The sequence below is a fragment of the Choloepus didactylus genome, chromosome 2, assembly GCF_015220235.1.
Source record: "Choloepus didactylus isolate mChoDid1 chromosome 2, mChoDid1.pri, whole genome shotgun sequence".
Taxonomy (NCBI): domain Eukaryota; kingdom Metazoa; phylum Chordata; class Mammalia; order Pilosa; family Megalonychidae; genus Choloepus; species Choloepus didactylus.
In genome coordinates this window covers 224,740,599-224,762,107 of record NC_051308.1, presented here as the reverse complement: position 1 = coordinate 224,762,107, position 21,509 = coordinate 224,740,599, and the positions used below count along the sequence as shown (strand labels likewise).

The window sequence follows — 21,509 nt, the reverse complement described above, 5'->3', positions numbered from 1 at the left end:
TTCTGGAAGGCACATGGCTGGCACATGGCTGGCACATGGCTGGCATCTGCTCCAAAATTCTGGTTTCAAAATGGCTTTTTCCCAGGACATTCCTCTCTAGGCTGCAGTTCCTCAAAAATGTCACCCTTAGTTGCACTTGGGGTATTTGTCCTCTCTTAGCTTCTCCGGAGCAAGAGTCTGCTTCCAAGGCTGTCTTCAAAATGTCTCATCTGCAGCTCCTGTGCTTTCTTCAAAGTGTCCCTCTTGTCTGTGGCTCCTCTTCAAAATGTCACTCTCAGCTGCACTGAGTTCCTTCTGTTTGTCAGCTCATTTATATGACTCCAGTGATCAAGGCCCACCCTGAATGGGTGGGGCCATGCCTCCATAGAAATATCTCATCGGTTATCACCTACAGTTGAGTGGGACACATTTCCATGCAAACAACCTAATCCAAACATTCCAGCTTAATCCCCACTAATATGTCTGCCCCACAAGAGTGCATCAAAGAATATGGCTTTTTCTGGGGGACATAATACATTCAAACCAGCATAGGTAGGTATTGGGTATTATTCTCTAAAGCTAACACATCACCCAAAAACTTAGTGACTGCTTAAAACATTGACCATGATTATTATCTTGTGTTCTGTGGATCAGGAATTTGGGCAAGTCACAGGAGACATGACTTGACTCTGGTGTCTCAGCTAAAAGACTCCAAGGCCAGGGACTGAAATTATTTGTAGACCCATTCACTCAAACATCTCGCAATTGATGCTGGCTGTCCACTGAGACCTATGCATGCTGTATTCGTGTGGTCTCGGCTTCTTCACACAATGGTGGCTGGATTCCCAAGCCAAGCATCCCAAAAGACAGCCAGGTGGAAGCCAGATTGCCTCTTATGACCTAACCCCATTAGTCACTCAACTTCACTTCTACCACAGATACAAAACATCACCCAAGTTCAAGAAGAAAGAACGCACACCCTAGTTCTTGATGGAGGACTATCAACAACACATTATAAGAAGAGTACATGGGGTAGGACACATTTTGGGGTGGCCATCTTTGGAAAATACAATCTGCCACAGTCCATTCTGTGGACACACAAATTTACATCCCTCCCACGTGCAAAATACACTCACCTCTCCTCCAAGAACTCCAAGCCTCATCCCATTGCAGCATCAGCTCCAAATCCAGAATCTTATCATCTAAGTCAGGTCCAGATGAAGTTGAGTCTTCTTAAGTACAATTACACGAGTATAGTTCCTCTCAATCTGAAGACCTGTCAATTAAAGAGAAAAGTGATCTGACACCCACAGCTAACATTCAGTGGTGGGACATCCATAGGACAACTCACAGATCATTCACATCTTCACCTTTCAAAGTAATTGCCATGCTCCTAAAGACTCGGAAACACCAAGTCTAAAGCTACGTCAAGGATCTCACTCATATTTTCTTATTCTTCCTTCATTTCCTCCCTCCTTACAGAATCAGATAATATTAAAGTTGGAAAGCAATTTAAAGTGTAAGCTAGCCCTACCACAGAATCTGGACAAATCTCACAAACTTGATGTTGAGCAAAGAAAGTCAGACCCAAAGGAGTCAATACTGTATGATTCCATTTATAGGAAGCTCAAAAACTGGCAAAACTAAATCAAGGTGATAGAAGTCAGAACAATGGGTATGGTTTGCCAGGGAGAGGTCACAAGGAATGCCTCAGCAGTTCTAAAATGGTCTGAGCCTTGACCCGGTTGGTGATTACACAGGTTGATAAATATTTTTAAAATCATTGCTCTATTATTCAGGGAAGTCTGTGATCAGTCACGCATTGTACAACAGTCTGGAATGAGTGGAACAGCTGAGATCGCAACAAAACCTCTAAGTTTCCCTGACCAGGGGGCTGGCGACCCTTCTCCCCACCCCTACCCCCCACCCCACCTGGCATGGCAGACTGTCTTGGAGCTGGTTCCCTGAGGGTAAAAGAAACAGTCTGTGCTGGGAGCAAGGAGTGGAGCTCAACCCAGCCCCAATCGCAGAATTAATTAACAAACTTGTGGAGAGCAGGCACAAAAGAATTTAACAAGCAAAAAAAAACAGCTACTTTTGGAGTTGGAGGTGTTCAGAATACTGGAAAAGGGCTGGACTCCAACAAAAAGGGGCACACAGAAACGGGTACCAACTCCCATCTGCAATCCTGGGAAGCTGGGGTCCTGCTCTGAAAAGCCAGTTCTTCTGGGTTGTCGTTGTCCACCCCCCCCAACCCCCACCCGCTCTTCTCTTGCTCTCTGACTCTTTATCTTTTTGCATTTCAGTAGCCCATCAGAGCTCCTACATCAGCCCAGGTCCACCTGCAAGGACCGAATTAAAGTTGTCTCAAAGTAACTATTCAGGTGAAAGAGATAATAGCCTAAAGGGCTTATCTTTAAATAGTCTACACTGGGACTGACAAAACTTGGGGGCTGGGGAAAGGCCTTGAAAGGGGATTTCTTTTTTTCTTTCTTTCTCTCTTTCTCTCTTTCTCTCTTTCTCTCTTTCTCTCCTTCTCTCTTTCTCTCTTTCTCTCTTTCTCTCTTTCTCTCTCTCTTTCTTTCTTTCTTTATTTCTCTTTCATAACTATTCTAAGTGATTCATTACAGAAAGCCTCAAATATTTGCAGTTGGCCACTGGACCCAGGCAAGAGCAGAGCTGAGATAGCGCTGAGAGAAAAAGCACTGAGTCTACTGAGGGAGACAACCCCCTGAAGGGTGTAACTTCCCCAAGAAAAGGACCTAAAAAAATGGAAGAACGTACCATGTTCATGGATTGGAAGACTAAATATAGTTAAGATGTTGATTCTACCTAAATTGGTTTATAGATTCTATACAATAACAATTAAAATCCCAACAACTTACTTTGCAGAAATAGAAAAACTAAAAACCAAATTTATTTGGAAGGCAAGGTGTCACGAATAGGCAAAAATATCTTGAGAAAGAGGAAGGAAGTGGGAGGTCTCACACTACCTGACTTTGAAGCATACTACAAAGCAACAGTGGTCAAAACAGCATGTAACAAAGGCAATATACCAAAGCTAAATGTCTGTGAGAGGTGGGTAAAGGGAAGAGTACGGGGTTCGTGGTAGTGGTGTTGTCTGACCTTATTGCTGTACTTTATTTTACTTTTACTTTTTCTTTTGTCCTTTTTACTAGTCTTTTGTTTCAATTCTATTTTTGAGTAATGAATATGTGTAAATGCTAATTGTGGTGATGAATGCACAGCTATATGATGATACTGTAAACAATTGATTGTACGCTATGGATGATTGTATGGTATTTGAATATATCCCTATAAAATTGCAGGGAAAAAAATAAACAGGGTCACAAGTGCTGGAGAGAACTTGGAGTGAGAGATGTATGTATTCACTGTTGGTGGGGAAGTAGAATGGTGTAGCCTATCTGGAGGACAGTGTGGTGGTTCCATAAGAAGCTAGGTATGTTGGTATCATAATGTCTACAACCTCATTATGGGGTATATACTTGGAAGAGCTGAGAGCAGGGACATGAATGGACATTTTTTTTTAATATTCATTTTATTGAGATATATTCACATACCACGCAGTCATACAAAACAAATCGTACATTCAATTGTTCACAGTACCATTACATAGTTGTACATTCATCACCAAAATCAATCCCTGACACCTTCATTACCACACAACAAAAATAACAAGAATAATAATTAAAGTGAAAAAGAGCAATTAAAGTAAAAAAGAACACTGAGTGCCTTTGTTTGTTCATTTGTTTGTTTGTTTCCTTCCCCCATTTTTCTACTCATCCATCCATAAACTAGACAAAGGGGACTGTGGTCCCTAGGGCTTTCCCAATCCCATTGTCACCCCTCATAAGCTACATTTTTATGCACTTGTCTTCAAGATTCATGGGTTCTGGGTTGTAGGTTGATAGTTTCAGGTATCTACCACCAGCTACCCCAATTCATTAGAACCTAAAAAGGGTTGTCTAAATTGTGCGTAAGAGTGCCCACCAGAGTGACCTCTCGGCTTCTTTTGGAATCTTTCTGCCACTGAAGCTTATTTCATTTCCTTTCATTTCTCCCTTTTGGTCAAGAAGATGTTCTCCATCCCACGATGCCAGGTCTACATTCCTCCTCGGGACTCATATGAATGGACATTTGCACAATGGTGCTTATGGTGACAGTATTCACGATTTGCAATGGGTGAAGGTGACCTAAGAGCACATCGACTGATGAACAGAATAGTGAACTGTGCTGTATGCAAGCAATAGAATATTGAGCAGCTACAAGAAGGAATGAAGCTGTGAGACTTGCAACTAGGTGAATGGGTCTTGAGTACAGCATTTTGAGTGAAGTATGCCAGAAACAAGAGGACAAACATAATGCCTCTCTAATATGGATTAACTATAATGTGTAAACTCTGAGAACTGAATCTTAGAGCACACCTTATCAGGGGAACACTTATTATAATGGGCAAAAGACATGGGTAGACATTTTTCTGAAGTGGAAATACAAATGGCTCAAAAATATACGAGAGAGAGTGGGACGTTCGGTTTCCGAGTGGGGACCTTCGTGTCATGTGCAACGGAAGGGCGAATTCAAAATGGGTTATGTTGAGAAGGGCAAGAAGACTTTTGTTCAGAAGTGTGCCCAGTGCCACACTGTGGAAAGGGGAGGCAAGCACAAGACTGGGCCAAATCTGCATGGTCTGCTTGGGTGGAAGACAGGTCAGGCCCTTGGATTCTCTTATACAGATGCTAACAAGAACAAAGGTATCACTTGGGACAATGAGACACTGATGGAGTATTTGGAGAATCCCAAGAAGTACATCCCTGGAACAAAAATGAATTTTGCTGGCATTAGGAAGAAGACAGAAAGGTAAGACTTGATAGCTTATCTCAAAAAAGCTACTAATGAGTAATAATTGGCCACTCTGTTATTTTATCACAAAACAGAAATGTCTTGTGACTTTTTTACATGTACCATATTAAATTGGTATCATACACCAGAATTCAGATCATGAATGGCACTATTTTTGTTGGACAGTCCTGAGTTAAATGAGATTAGTTTATAATTAAACAAATATGATCAAGCTTTTCAAATTTTGATAGTAATTCTGGTTTGGCAAATGCTATCACTATTTCCCTCTTCTAAAGGTTTAATTGGACTCGAGTCTAGATTGAATTCGTAATGTTCAACTTTTCACAAAGGTGATGAATGTCAGCTCACAACCTATAGATGATTGGTTTTATATTTAGGTTTACATAACTGGTTTTATGAATATATTTAAATACTAAGGAAATTCCTTCATGTTTCATAGAACAGAGCAAGACTCTCTTGGTTTCAGTTGGTATTCATAAGCCTGTTTACAGGCAGTTGCTGAAAATAAGCTAGCTATGTCCACTTTATCTTTCTGGTCTTAACAGTGTAAATCTAATTAAAATTCCCTGTATCTGAAATGTTGCCTTTTAATTAACAAAAAGCATTTTGATGTGGTTTACGTATAATACCAAATAAAGAATGCTGAACACTTCTCATATTTAAAAAAAATATGAAAAGATGCTCAATTTCACTGGCTATCAGGGAAATGCAAATCAAAACCACAATGAGATATCATCTCACACCTACTAGAAAGGCCATTATCCAAAAAACAGAAATTTACAAGTGCTGGAGAGAGAAATCTGCAAATTTCTGAGCATTGGCCATAGTAGAGGCCGGGACGTGAGGATGTAAGAGTGTGGAGAAAGAGGCACACTTATTCACTGTTGGTGGGAATGTAGAATGGTGCAGCCGCTCTGGAAGGCAGTATGGCGGTTCCTCAGGAAGCTAAGTAAAGAATTGCTATATGGCCCAGCAATTCCATTACTAGGTATATATTCAGAGGAACTGAAAGCTAAGACACGAACGGACATTTGTAAACTGATGTTTATAGCGGCATTATTCACAATTGCCAAGAGATGGAAATGGCCCAGATGTCCATCAATGGAAGGTGGATAAACAAACTAGTATATATACACAGTGGAATATTAGGCAGCTGTAAGATAGAACAAAGACATGGAACATATAATAACATGGATGAACCTTGAGGACATTATGTTGAGTGAAGTTAGAAACAAAGGACAAATACTGTATGTTCTCACTACTACGAACTAACATTAATGAGCAAACTTTGAGAGTTAAAGGTTCCTAGATTGTAAGCTCTTACAGCAGTCACATCTATTCCTGAGTTGTAATGTTTATCTCTAAATCCAGTGATGCTGAGCTCTTTGTGTATAACCTGGTTGGTCTGTGGAACTGTGGATATCTGTGTGACGCTTGAGACTCGGAGCTAGAGCTTGGCAGCTATGAATGTCAGCATTACCCCGTATGGCAACTGTGGAAAGAGCTGAAAAAGAGTTCAGAGTTCAATTAGATGTATGAACGAAGCAGATCTGGTTAGGACTAAGGCAAACCAAAGGGTAAAGGATGATACTGACTGGGTTTTAAAACTGCAACTTTTGTGCGAGACCAAGGGAGGGGATGTTTATTTGGTGCAAGACCTATATTTTCTGTAGCACACTAGATAATTTAACTTGTATGATCAGTTTGTTTGAACACCATAGGTGCATGGAGCTTTGAATGGGAAGTGGGATTTGGTGAGTTTGTACAGGATGGGGTAAAATCCTGATACATCCCAGAGTAATATGGGCAGAGAGTAAAAGTGTATTTGCAGGGACCCTGAGGAACTGGGGAGAAACGTGGAAATGTTAGACTTCCCACCCAGTTTATTGCTGATTTTCTCACAAACATCGAGGACTCCCAATTTGGTGGGCCAAACCTCGAGCTGGGGGCTTTCCCTTGTGAGGCTTGTTGCTGCAAGGGAGAGGCTAAGCCTACTTACAATTGTGCCTAATAGTCTCCCCCAGAGAGCCTCTTTGTTGCTCAGTTGTGGCCCCCTCTCTCTCTAAGCGCACTTGGCAGGTGAACTCATTACCCTCCCCCCTACATGGGACCTGACTCAGGGGTGTGAATGAGCCTAGACCCAGCACGGTGGGATTGAGAAAATCTTCTTGATCAAAAGGAGGAAGAAGATGAGACAAAATAAGATTCCAGTGGCTGAGAGATTTCAAACAGAGTCAAGAGGTCACTGTGGAGGGTATTCTCATATCTTATTCTATGCAGATATCACTTTTTAGTTTTTGGTATGTTGGAATGGCTAAAGAGAAATACCTGAAGCTGTCAAACTGCAACCCAGTGTCCTTGATTCTTGAAGACAATTGTATAACTATGTAGCTAGCACAATGTGACTGTGTGATTGTGAAAACCTTTTGGCTCACACTCTCTTTATCCAGTGTATGGACAGATGAATAGAAAAATGGGTACAAAAAATTAGATGAAGAATAAGGTGGGATGGAGGGGATAGAAAGTTTTGGGCTTTCGTTTTTGCTTTTATTTTTATTTTGGAATAAGGAAAATTTCAAAAATTGATTCTGGTGATGAACGCACAACTGTATGATGGTGCTGTGAATAACTGATTATGCACTGTGGATGACTGTAGGGTGTATGAATATATCTCAAAAAAACGATTTAAAAAAAAGTAAATGAACAATGTGGGGGGAGGAGGGGAATGGGATGTTCTTTATTATTTTAATTTTTATTTTATTTTTTGGAGAAATGAAAATGTTCAAAGATTGTGGTGATGAATGCATAACTATATGACGATATTGTGAACAATTGATTTGGAGGATTGTATGTTATGTGAATATATCTGTTCCGGTTTGCTAATACTGCCTTATGCAAAATACCAGAAATGGACTGGCTTCTATAAAGGGGGTTTATTTGGTTACACAGTTACAGTCTTAAGGCCATAAGTGTCCAAGGTAAGTCATCAACAATCGGGTACCTTCACTGGAGAAAGGCCATAAGCGTCTGGAAAACCTCTGTTAGCTGGGAAGGCACGTGGCTGGCGTTTGCTTGCTCCCAGGTTGTGTTTCAAAATGGCATTCTCCAGAATGTTTCTGTGTCACCTTCTCAGGGCAAACTCTGGCTAGCACCTCCAAAGCATCAGCAAAACTCTGCTTTCAACAACCATCTTCAAAATGTCTCTGTAAGTTGCAGCAGCAAGCTCCTTCTCTCTGAGCTCTTAAATAGGGCTCTAGTAAACTCATTAAGGCCCATGCTGAAAGGATGGGGCCACACCTCCATGGAAATTATCTAATCAGAGTTATAACCTACAATTGGGTGGGTCACATCTCCATGGAAACAATCTAATCCAAAGGTTCCAACCTAATCAACACAAATACAACTGGCCCCACAAGATTGCATCACAGAACATGGCATTTTGGAGGACATAATACATCCAAACCAGCACAATATTTCAGTAAAATTGCATTAAAAAATCATCGTTATGTACACTCGAGACTGTACATTTTACTGTGTGTAACTTTTACCTCAATTTTTTAAAAGACCAAGAAAAGTTTAAGCTACTCCTGTGGTTCTCATACTTACGGATTTCACAAATCAATAAAATGTCAGGCTCCCCTCTTCTTCCAAAAAATATTGGAGGGAATAATTTTCTACAATGACTATGGTTTAATGTTATAACTAGGAAAAAGCTTTTTAAAAAAAAATGTTTTTCCCATAATGAAGCCTCGGGAAGAATGCTTGCTTCCTGGGTTTAATCAGGACTGATTCTGAAACTATGGCCTGCGGAGCACCACAAGGGGGCGCTAAAGAGCAGCCGCGACGGCTTAGAGACGCGTTTCACCGTCCCTCCTTCCTTCCCCGCCCTTTTCTGCTTTCAGCTCTGCTTCTGGGCACTGAGGTTTCTCAGCAGCGGGAGAGGATTGTCCTGACCCACTTTATCTGAAGACGTTCATTATATTCATAAAAATGAAGAAATACCACGACAGAATTTTGGAAAAGGTGTAGAATATTTTAAATGTCTTACATGTAACCTTTATTTTATATCTATATCTACAAATTTCCATACATTCCAGGGTGCATCTCTGAGATTGTTGGTTATTTTTTTTTTCTTTTTTTTTTTTTGGTCTCTCTCCCCATTGGACCATTTCCGGCCACAGAGAGACATGTTTCCTGTCACACACACACACACACACACACACACACGCACACACACGTTTCAGGCAGGTGAGATGATGTCAGCATCTACCATTTCTGAAGGTCCCTCAGCCTGTAGAGCAGCCAACAGCCAGCAGGTTCCCAAACAAAAACCCAACACTGCCACCCACAGAGACAAGACTGAATCAAAAGCTAAATTAGGCATCCAAAATGTGAAAATGTTATATATCATCTATATATTTTGTAAAGATTCAAGAGTAAGCACTGGTTCTATTCTAGGGAAAAGCCAGGTGGGATCTCTGGTAGTTGTCATTTCTCAGAAGCTGAGTTTTGACTCTATCTGCTTCAAACTGGAGAAGTGGCCCAGGGAGAGTGCAAAATCAATCCTACATAAGTGATGGGCTTTGAAAGAGAGCCCTGGGGGAGCGAGGCTGCAAGGCTCCACTCAGCACTGGCAGGAAAAGAAGGGCCTGGGAGAGGGAAGCCCTCCAGGTTTTAAAGCTCCTGAATCTCCCATCTCTTCAAAGCATCAGACTGGCAGAAAGAGGAAGTCTCTGTCGGTCCTTCTAATTTCAGGAGTGAGGAGCAAAATCCTACCTCCCTTGGGATTATTTTGATTTGGAAATGAGGAAAGGAGAGCAGCCCAAGTAAAGAAAATTGCAGTGAGGATGATGATGATGATGATGTTACTATTTTAACTCATAGAGTATCCACTATGAACCAGGAACTAGTCTAAGCACTTTATGCTCATTTAATCCTCAGAACAACTCTCTGCAATAGGTATTAGATTATAATCCTTTCTAAAGATGGCCAAATGCCCAAAGTGGTTGAGTGACTTGCCTGAGATCTTTCACCTGGCAAATGAAAGAGCCAGGATTTGAATCCAGGTCACCTGACACCTGAGTCCACACTTTTAATAGCTTTTGCATAGTGTCTGTCAACCTGAATAAGAGAGAGTCTACTGGGAAATATGATGACAATATGAAGGGCCGGAATGCAAGGACATTTTCTCTGCACCAGCCCCTGTGCTCCGTGCTTTGCATGGATTATCCATTCACAACCAACAATAATCCTGTGAATGGCTATTATTATTATCGCCCCATCTCACAAGGCCCTAAGAGGATTTCAATGGAGGCAAACCCACTCCACAGCCAGCCCTGAGCAGTATACTATACTGCAATTAGTTGTGACTACTAGACATACTTTTGTTGTGGTCAAATCCACCTGGCCAAAAACTGAGCTATTGACGAAAGCATCCCCACTGAGATGTCCCAGCCTTGTGAGGAAAAGGGGCAGTTTGAGGCAGCCTTGCCCTGATGGGCAGGGGCAGGGAGAGGGAGAGCACTGTAAGAGGAGCCCCACCCAGGTAGGACTGCTGCAGTAGGAGGAACAGGGCTGCCACCCTCTCCCCCTGAGTAAGCCACAGCTATTGGGACCCAGCAGCAGTCACGTTAGGGTCCGAGGGGGTTCTCTAACTTCATCCCTGTCCTCGGCCGCAATCCCCTTGCGACAGAGAACACCAGTTCCATTTCCATTGACATCCTCCACATCTCCCCAAATACACCTTGCTTCCTTTTTCAGGTGCTCAATTTCATCCATGCCCACGGACAGGTTAGGAAGGGCTGCAATAAAACATCTCCCGTCTGCTGCCACAGCATTTCTCAAAGGGCAGGATGCATCCCACAGGTGGGCCATGAGGCAGGTGGGTCTTTTTCAACTCTTTTCCAAGCTTGCTGACTGCGTTAGGAGAAAGCCTTACCATGGTGCTATCATGTCTTTACTAATGCCTCTCATGTTTGCTCGTATTTGAACAAAGAGAGATCAGACTTAAGATTCAGAGACTTCCTTGAACAGTGCCTGTTCCCCCCCAACCACCCACATTTTGGGGATCCCAAATCACACATACAGTGCCCCACAACTCACTGATGCCCTGTTCATAATTTTTGCAATCTTTTTACCCTCTGTTTCATTTTGATTGGTTTTTTTCTCTGTGTCTTCAAGTTTACTAATCTCTTCTTCTGTGATGTCTAATTGGCAGTTAATTCCATACAACATATTTTTCATTTCAGACATTGTAGTTTTCATGTCTAGAAATTTGATATGGGTCTTCTTATATATACCTGTATGTCTGTTTGTCTCTTCTTAACTTTTTCTTTATCTGCTTCCATTGACAAAAGGAAAACTATTGAGGTCTCAGAGCCACAGGGCCCGGGAAGGAGGCTGCCCCTGGGAGGCTGAGGAGCTGTGAAGAGGGACCCTTATTTGCCCTCCTTGGGGCACAGGTTGTTGTGTGGCCACTATTCTTGTAGCTGTCGACAGTGCTGGGGTGCAGGCGAACACAACGCTTGCAACAGATCATCTTGTCACAGTTGCACTTCCAGGTGAGCTCACAGAGCGAAGGCTCAAAGACGCTACCCTAGAGATGAAGCACCAGTGCAGGCTGGACTCTTTCTGGATGTTGTAGCCAGAGAGCTCATCCTCTAGCTATTTGCCCTCAAAAATCAGATGCACTGCTTGGCAGGCAGGATGCCCTCCTTGTCTTGGAGTTTTGACGTGCTCGATGGTGTCACTGGGCTTAACTCCAGTGATGATGGTCTTGCCCATCAGCCTCTTCACAAAAACATGCATCTCTGCAGCTGCTGCACGGCCACTGCCACCAGCCCTCTCGGCCACCCCGCTGAAGAGAAAGTGATCTTCTTAACTTTTTGATCACATGGGATGCAGTTAAAATAACTTTTAATTTATTATCCCCCATTTCTAACATCTGTGTCATTTCTTGATTAGTTCAAATTGATTGATTTTTCCTTCTCATTATGGGTCCAATTTACTGGATGTTTATGTGGTTTTATAATTATGCTTGATCTTCGTTCAGGGATGCAGCTAAGCTACTTTGAAACAGTTTGACCTTTCAGTCTTACTTTTAGGATTTGTTAGACAGGACCCAGGCAGTGTTTAAGTCTAGGGCTAATTATTCCCCAATATTGAGGCAAGAACTCTCAGTTTTCTACTCAATGCCTTATGAATTATGAGGTTTTCCACTACAGCTGGTGGGAATAAACACTGCTGAGGACACAAATAGGTTGAAAATGAAAGGTTGAAAAAAGATACACTACAGAAGCAGTAACCAAAAAAGAGCTGGGGTACATATACTAATATCAGACAAAATAGACTTTAATGCAAAAATTTTATAAGAATAAAAGAAGGACATTATATGTTAGTAAAGGAGGCAATTCACCAACAAGAAAAAACAATCAAAAATATCTTTGCACCTAATCAAGTTGCCCCGAAGTACCTGTGGCAAACACTGGCAAAAATGAGGAGAGAAATAGATGTCTTTACAATAAAAGTTGGAGACTTCAATACACCACTCTCATCAATAGATAGGAAATCTAAACAAAGAATCAATAAGGAAACAAAGAACCTAAATAATATGATAAATGAATTAGACTTAACAGACATATATAGAACATTGTACCCCAAAACAGCAGGATACACATTCTTCTCAAGTACTCATGGATCATTCTCCAGGATAGGCCACATGTTGGGTCACAAAACAGATCTCAATAAATTTAAAAAGATTGACATTATACAAAGCACTTACTCTGATCATAATAGAATGAAGCTGGAAATCAGTAACAGGTAGAGAACTGGAAAACTCACAAATATATGGAAGTTAAACAACCCACTCTTAAACAGTCAGTGAATCAAAGAAGAAATTGCAAGAGAAATAAGTAAATATCTTGAGACAAATGAAAATGAGAACACTACATATCAAAACTTATGGGATACAGCAAAAGCAGTGCTGAGAGGGAAATGAACACCTACACTAGAAAGGAAGAAAGAGCTAAAATAAAGGACCTAACTGAACACCTGGAAAAACTAGAAAAAGAACAGCAAACTAATCCTAAAGTGAGCAGAAGGAAAGAAATAACAAAGAGCAGAAATAAATGAAATTGAGAACAAAAAAAAAAAAAAAAAATAGAATCAATAGAGCCAAAAGTTGTTTCTTTGAGAAAAATCAGCAAAATTGACAAACTCTTAACTAGACTGACAAAGGAAAAAAGAGAGAAGATGCAAATAAATAAAATCAGAAATGAGAAAGTAGTCATTACCACTGACTCCACAGAAATACAAAACATCATAAGAGGATACTATGCCAACAAATTAGACAACTTAGATGAAATGGACAATTTCCTAGAAACACATGAACAACCTACACTTCTATTCCTATAAGAAATAGAAGACCTCAACAACCCAATCACAAGTAAAGAGAGTGAATCAGTCATCAAAAACCTCCCAACCAAAAAAAAAAAAAAGCCCAGTACGAGATGGCTTCATTCCAAGAAGACTTAATACAAATCCTGCTCAAACTCTTCCAAAAAATTGAAGAAGAGGTAACACTACCAAACTCATTCTATGAAGCCAACATCACCTTAATACCAAAGCCAGATAAAGATACTACAAGAAAAGAGAATTACAGACCAGTCTCTCTAATTAATGTAGATACAAAAATCCTCAACAAAATTCTTGCAAATTGAATCCAACAGCACATTAAAAGAATTATACACCATGTTCAAGTGGGTTTTATTCCAGCTACCCAAGGGTGGTTCAATAAAAGAAAATCAATTAATGTTATATAGCACATTAACAAATTGGAGGGGAAAAACCACATCATGTTTTTTTGAAGGAGAACTTTTATTTTCATGTACAGAAAAGGCAACTATGTATATTTAACCCAATTTAGAGGCAAATTCTTTAGGCTTTGCCTTCTTCAGCTTGGCAATGCAAGCTACAGATTTTGAACCTAGGACATTGCCTCCCCAGTGATGGAAGATCTCATCATATCTGTCATTGTAATTGGTCCTTATAGCTTCCACCAGCTTAGCTAGTGCTCCTTTGTCTTGCAAGTTGACCTGTGTGAAGGCGACGGTGATGAATGCCTTCCTGTGGATGAGCATCCCAGCCTGGCCTTCCCCTTGATGATGCAGTAGAGAACCCTCATTCTGCAACACAAGGCAGGCAGGAAGATAACCAGCTCTGTAGGGTCCACATCTTGTACAGTCACCAACAGCTGGGCCTTCTTGTTTTCCACCAAGGTGGTGACAGTGTTCTCCCCTGCTTGAAGCACAGGCAGCCTCTTAGTGGGGACATCATCCCCTTTCCTGGCAGCTTTCTTCTCAGCCTGGGCCAACAGCCTCTCCTTCTTCTCTTGCTTTGTCTCTGGTTTGTACTAGTGGGTCTGCTTAAGCAGCTGAGTAGCTGTTTGGTGGTCCAATGCCTGGGTGGCCTGGTTGACGGCGGAGAGCACCTTCCACCGCCTATAGAGAATGGACTTTTGCCACTGCAGCCACATGTAGCTGCATTTGATGGGAACATTTGACAAAGTGGGTGAGGTCTCTTTTGGGCTGGATGTCCTGTCTGATGCCAGAATTCTTGGGCCTTTTCTCAAATGCATTTACCAACTTTTTGACCATCATCCTGCTTCTTCACGACAAAGGTGGCCAAGGCCTTCTTTCCTTTCAGCATCTTGGGTAGCAGGGAGAGAACCACATGATCATCTTGATCGATGCAGAAAAGGCATTTGACAAAATCCAGCATCCTTTCTTGATAAAAACACTTTGAAAAATATGAATTGAAGGAAACTTCCTCAACATGATAAAGGGCATATAATAAAAACCCACAGCTAACATCATACTCAGTGGTTAGAGACTGAAAGCCTCCTCTAAAATAGGGAACAAGAGAGGGATGCCCACTGTCACCACTGTTATTCAACATTGTGCTGGAAGTTCTAGCCAGAGCAATTAGGCAAGACAAAGAAATAAAAGGCATCCAAATTGGAAAGGAAGGAATAAAACTCTCACTATTTCCAGATGACATTATCCTATATTTAGAAAGTCCCGAAAAATCTACAACAAAGGTACTAGAGCTAATAAACGAGTTCAGCAAAGTGGCAGGATACAAGATTAACATGGAAAACTCAGTAGTGTTTCTATACACTAGTGATGAGCTGAGGAGGAAATCAAGAAAAAAAATACCACTTACAATAGCAACTAAAAGAATCAAATATCCAGGAATAAACTTAACCAAGGATGTAAAAGACCTATATCCAGGAAACTACAAAACATTACTAAAAGAAATCAAAGACCTAAATAAATGGAAGGATATTCTGTGTTCATGAATTGGAAACCTAAGTGTTGTTAAGATGTCAATTCTACCCAAATTGATTTACAGATTCAGCACAATCCCAATCAAAATTCCAACAGCCTACTTTGCAGAAATAGAAAAGTCAGTTATCAAGTTTATTTGGAAGGGTAAGGGGCTCCAAATAGCCAAAAACATCTAGAAAAAGAAGAATGAAGTTGGAGGACTCACACTCCCTGGCTTTAAAACATATTACAAAGCTACAGTGGTCAAAACAGCATGGTACTGGCCCAAGGATAGACAAATAGACAGCTGGAATCAAATGGACCCTCACATCTATGGCCAGTTGCTATTTGATAAGACTGCCCAGTCCACTGAATTGGGAAAAATAGTATCTTCAACAAATGATCCTGGGAGAACTGGATATCCATATGCAAAAGAATGAAGTAGAACCTCTATCACATAACATAAACAAAAATTAACTCAAAATGGATCAAAGACCCAAATATAAGAACCAGAACTATGAAACTCCTAGAAGAAAATGTAGGGAAGCATCTTCAGGATCTTGCATTAGGCAATGGTTTCTTAGACTTCGCACCCAAAGCACAAGCAACAAAAGAAAAAATAGATAGGTGGGGCCTCATCAAATTAAAAACTTTTGTAACAAGGACTTTTATCATGAAAGTGAAAAGACAACCTACTGAATGGGAGAAAATATTTGGAAACCACATATCTGATAAGAATTTAATATCCAGAATGTATAAAGAAACCCTACAACCCAACAATAAAAAGACAACCCAATTTAAAAAGGGCAAAAGATTTGAATAGACATGTTTTCCAAAGAGGAAATACAAATGGCTAAAAAGCACATGAAAAGATATTCAACTTCACCAGCTATTAGAGAAATGCAAATCAAAGCCACAATGAGATAGATATCATTTCACACCAACTAGAATAGCCACTATTAAACAAACAGAAAACTACAAGTGTTGAAGAGGATGTGGAGAAATAGGTACACTTATTTGCTGCTGGTGGGAATGTAAAATGGTACAGCTGCTGTGGAAGACAGTTCAGCAGTTCTTCAGGAAGATACTATATGATCCAGAACTGAAAGCAGGGACACAAACAGACATTTGCACAGCAATGTTCACAGCAGCACTATTCACAATTGCCAAAAGATAGAAACAACTCAAGTGTCCATCAACCAATGAATGGATAAATAAAATGTGGTGTATATATGACAATATTATTCAGCAGTAAGAAAGAATGAAGTAATTAAGACCATAATGTGATACCATCTCACACCGATTAGAATGGCTGCCATTAAACAAACAGGAAACTACAAATGCTGGAGGGGATGTGGAGAAATTGGAACTCTTATTCATTGTTGGTGGGACTGTGTAATGGTTCAGCCACTCTGGAAGTCAGTCTGGCAGTTCCTTAGAAAACTAAATATAGAGTTACTCTTTGATCCAGTGATTGCATGTCTTGGTATATACCCAGAAGATCTGAAAGCAGTGACACGAACAGATATCTGCACGCCAATGTTCATAATAGCATTATTCACAATTGCCAAGAGATGGAAACAACCCAAATGTCCTTCAACAGATGAGTGGATAAATAAAATGTGGTATATACACACGATGGAATACTAAGCGGCAGTAAAAAGGAATGATGTCGTGAAATATATGACAACATGGATGAACCTTGAAGACATAATGCTGAGTTAAATAAGCCAGGCACAAAAAGAGAAATAATATATGCTACCACTAATGTGAACATTGAAAAATGTAAAATAAATGGTTTATAATGTAGAATGTAGGGGAACTAGCAATAGAGAGCAATTAATGGAGGGGGAATGAGAACCCAATAAGAACAGATAGGCTATCGTGGGTAAATTTAACGCTCTGGGAATGCCCAGAAACGATTATGGTTTGTTAGTTTCTGATGGGTATAGTAGGAACTACCTGAAACTATCAAACTACAACCCATAACCCTTGAATCTTGAAGATGATTGTATAAAAATGTAGCTTATGATGGGTGACAATGTAACTGGGAAAACCATATGGACCACACTCCGCTTTGTCCAGTGTATGGATGGATGAGTAGAAAAATGGGGGCAAAAAAAAAAAAAAAAAAAGAGGCACTCAGGGTTCTTTTTTTACGTTAATTGTTCTTTTTCACTTTAATTTTTATTCGTATTAGTTTTGTGTGTGTGGTAATGAAAATGTGCAAAAATTAATTTTGGTGATGAACACACAATATATAATGGTACTTTGAACAATTGATTGTATGCTTTATATGACTGCATGATATGTGAATATATCTCAATAAAAATGAATTTAAAAAAAAAATTATTCAGCCTGTGAAATGAGCTCATTAACCATGTACCTGTGGTTAAATGTGTTACCTTTCAATTAATTACATTGATTTTGTGAAGAAAGTACCCCAGTATAGTTTTTTATATTTGTTTAATAAAAAGATACTTGATGATTTGGTTTAAAAAAAAAAAAAAAAAGGAATGATGTCCTGATGCATATGACAACATGGATGAACCTTGTGGACATCATGTTGAGTGAATATGGTATGATCTCACTAATATGAACTAAATATAATGAGCAAATTCATGGAGTTATCTTGACTACAAGACACCAGAAGATAGAATGAGGATACAGAACAGGGAACAGATGCTTAATTCATGCAGAAATGTTTAATAAGGTTGATCGTAAATGTTTGGAAATGGATAGAGGTGATAGTAGTACATTGTCATGTGTAAATAACAACACTGAATTGTGTTTGATGGTGGTTGAAAGAGGAAGTTTAGAGTCATGTACATCACTAGAAGTAAAGCTAGAGGGTGCAACAAGGGACTGTATAACATAGTGAACCCTTTTGTGGATGATGAAGGTGGTTAATAGTACAAAAACAATGTTTTTCCATGAATTAGAACAAATGTATATCACAACTACTAGGTGTCAATAATAGAGTGGGATATGGGAAAAAATGTACCTAATGTAAACTATGGACTATAGTTTTGTTATAGCTTATATATATAATATATATATTATAGTTTAGCAGTATCTTAATGATATGCCATCAATTGTAACAATGGTACCACACTGAAGCTAAGTATCAATTGTAGGGGGTAAAAGAGGCAGAGGGGTTTTCTTTTGAGCTAAAAAAATGTTCTAAAATTGATTGTGCTGAGGTAAGCACAGCTCTGTGATTACACTGAGAGCCACTGATTGTACACTTTGGATGGATTGTATGGTTTGCAAATAAAATTGTGTTGAAAAAAATATATATGGGAGTGTATTAGTTAGGGAATTCTGTTCTCTTAGAAACAGAATCAGTGAGAGGTGTCTATGACTATAAAATTTATAAAAATGACTCACGCAACTGTGGGTATGCACAAGTCCAAATTCTGTAGAGCAGTCAGCAAACTCAGGAAACGAACTGGCAACTTCGATGAACTCCTCAGGAAACGCTTCGCTGGGCAGCCGAAGAAGAAGTGAAGGTCCTCTATCTGTCTCACTTAAAAGTCTTCAACTGATTAACTGGATTAAATCCAGCCAATTGCATTCCCTCATTGTGGAAGACACGCCCTTTGGTGAGTCATCAGTCACAGCTGCAGTCAATTGACTGATGATTTAATAAACCAGCCTGTTGGTTTATTAACCAGCCATAAATGCCCTCGCAGCAATTGTTAGTCCAGTGTTTGCTTGACCAGACAGCTGGGTACTATCACCTGGCTAACTTGACACATGAACCTAACCATCATAGTCCACCCCTTGTCAACTTGGCAGTTATACACATCACCTAAAACCATACTTTATCACTAAGTAGATAACAATAACAGACATATATTTTGCCTAACAATACTCCGCTGTGCAGCATACAACTGGAAACACACTAAATCTCTCCAGAATAGAGTGCAAGTCCTTGGGTGACATTAGCTCTTAAAATTGATTTCCTTTAGCTTAAATACAGCAAAATGAACAGTACGGGTTATGCCATATGATAAAAAGATAAGACAGGGGACTCGGGCAAGATGGCAGCATAGAGAGGAGTGGAAGCTAAGTAGTCCCCCTGGAACAACTACAAAAAACCAGAAACAACTAGTAAATAATCCAGAATAACTGCAGGGGGACAAACGAGACCATCCATTCATCATACACCAACCTGAATTGGGAGGAATGCCCGAGAACACAGCAAAAAATCTGTAAGTAAAACCTGCGGAACCAGGTCGGGAGACCCCCTCCCCCATAGCCCGAGCTGCAGAGCCGCGTGGTACCAGAGAGAAGCTCTCTCCCGGCAAGCGAATACAGCTCAGCTGAGCTCCAACTGGGGTTTTAAGTAGCGAGTGTGAACTGCTCACTACAGGTACGCAGCCCCAAAAAGCAGACAGAGGCTTTGGGTGACGACTGACCTGGGAGAGCCGAAGGGTTGCCTTGGACTGGGTCTGAAGGGGACTATCTGTTTCTTTTTTAGCTCAGTGGAGAAAGCCCCAGTCATTTTCAGTTTCCAGGGCTGTGACTCTGGGAAGGGTGGAGACACCACAAGCAGAGAGCAAGACCATTGAAATGCTAATGACCTCCACGTGAGGGGTCTCTCTTCTCTAGGAGGAAAGGGGTGGGGCCCTTTCCATTCAGAACCAGACCCCAGAGCCTGGGGGAACATGGCCATACCTCCTCACACCAGTCAAGAATTATAGGCTAACAGGCGTCATCTGCTGGGCAGAAAAGCACAGTGACCCGAGGCATCAAAGGATGGAGCAATTTTCTAAGACACACCCTCAGGGAAACCAGATACTGAATATTTCTTCCCTCTGGGACCTGAGCCTGTTCTGGTCTGGGAAAACCTGATTTGGATAACCAAGGAAACCATGCCTAGACAACAGAAAATTACAACCTACACTAAGAAAAACAAAGTTACGGCCCAGTCAAAGGAACAAACGTACACTTCAACTGAGATACAGGAATTTAAACAAATAATGCTAAATCAATTCAAAAAGTTTAGAGAAGATATTGCAAAAGAGATAGAGGTTGTAAAGGAAGCACTGGACATGTATACGGCAGAAATCAAAAGTTCAAAAAACCTACTAGTAGAATCTATGGAAATGAAAGGCACAACACAAGAGATGAAAGACACAATGGAAACATACAACAGCAGATCTCAAGAGGCAGAAGAAAACACCCAGGAACTGGAGAACAAAACACCTGAAAGCCTACATGCAAAGGAGCAGATGGAGAAAAGAATGAAAAAATATGAGCAACGTCTCCAGGAACTCAAGGATGAAACAAAGTACAATAATGTACGTATCATTGGTGATCCAGGAGAAGAGAAGGGAAAGGGGGCAGAAGCAATAATAGAGGAAATAATCAATGAAAATTTCCCATCTCTTATGAAAGACATAAAATTACAGATCCAAGAAGCACAGCATACTCCAAACAGAAGAGATATGAATAGGCCTATGCCAAGACACTTAATAATCAGATTATCAAATGTCAAAGACAAAGAGAGAATCCTGAAAGCAGCAAGAGAAAAGCGCTCCATTACATACAAAGGAAGCTTCATAAGACTATGTGCGGATCTCTCAGCAGAAACCATGGAGGCAAGAAGGAAGTGGTGTGATGTATTTAAGATACTGAAAGAGAAAAACCACCAACCAAGAATCCTGTATCCAGCAAAGCCATCCTTCAAATATGAGGGAGAGCTCAAAATATTTTCTGACAAACAGACAATGAGAGACTTTGTGAACAAGACACCTGCCCTACAGGAAATACTAAAGGGAGCACTACAGGGTGATAGAAGACAGGAGTGTGTGGTTTGGAACACAATTTTGGGAGATGGTAGCACAACAATGTAAGTACACTGAACAAAGGTAACTATGAATACGGTTGAGAGAGAAAGATGGGGAACATGTGAGACACCACAAGAAAGGAGGAAAGATAACGACTGGGACTGTGTAACTTGGTGAAATCTAGAGTATTCAACAATTGTGATAAAATGTACAAATATGTTCTTTTACGAGGGAGAACAAGCAAATGTCAACCTTGCAAGGTGTTAAAAATGGGGAGGCATTGGGGGAGAGATGCAGTCAGCATAAACTAGAGACTATAACTAATAGAATCATTGTATTATGCTTCCTTTAATGTAACAAAGGTGATATACCAGGGTGAATGCAGATAAGAGGGGGGGATAGGGGAGGCATGTTAGACACTTGACATTGGTGGTATTGTCTGATTCTTTATTCTACTTTGATTTAAGGTTATTTTTCCTTTTGCTGCTTCCTAGCTGTCATTTTTTTTTTTGTTTCCTCTTTCTTT

The 21,509-nt window shown here is 40.4% G+C and overlaps 1 protein-coding gene and 1 pseudogene across 1 annotated transcript; one reads left to right on the top strand and one right to left on the bottom strand.

Annotated features, from left to right (window-relative positions):
* The first annotated feature begins 4,582 nt into the window (after nt 1-4,582).
* Nucleotides 4,583-4,861, top strand: LOC119520400 (cytochrome c-like). The gene has a single exon (XM_037818208.1). The coding sequence runs from the start codon at nt 4,583-4,585 to the stop codon at nt 4,859-4,861; it is 279 nt and encodes a 92-aa protein (XP_037674136.1).
* Nucleotides 4,862-13,769: 8,908 nt separating this feature from the next.
* LOC119520392 lies at nt 13,770-14,516 on the bottom strand (annotated as a pseudogene).
* Between the last annotated feature and the right edge of the window lie 6,993 nt (nt 14,517-21,509).

What these genes read in the sequence shown, in the direction of transcription:
- LOC119520400 (XM_037818208.1), top strand. Translation starts at nt 4,583, where the DNA reads ATGGGTTATGTTGAGAAGGGCAAGAAGACTTTTGTTCAGAAGTGTGCC.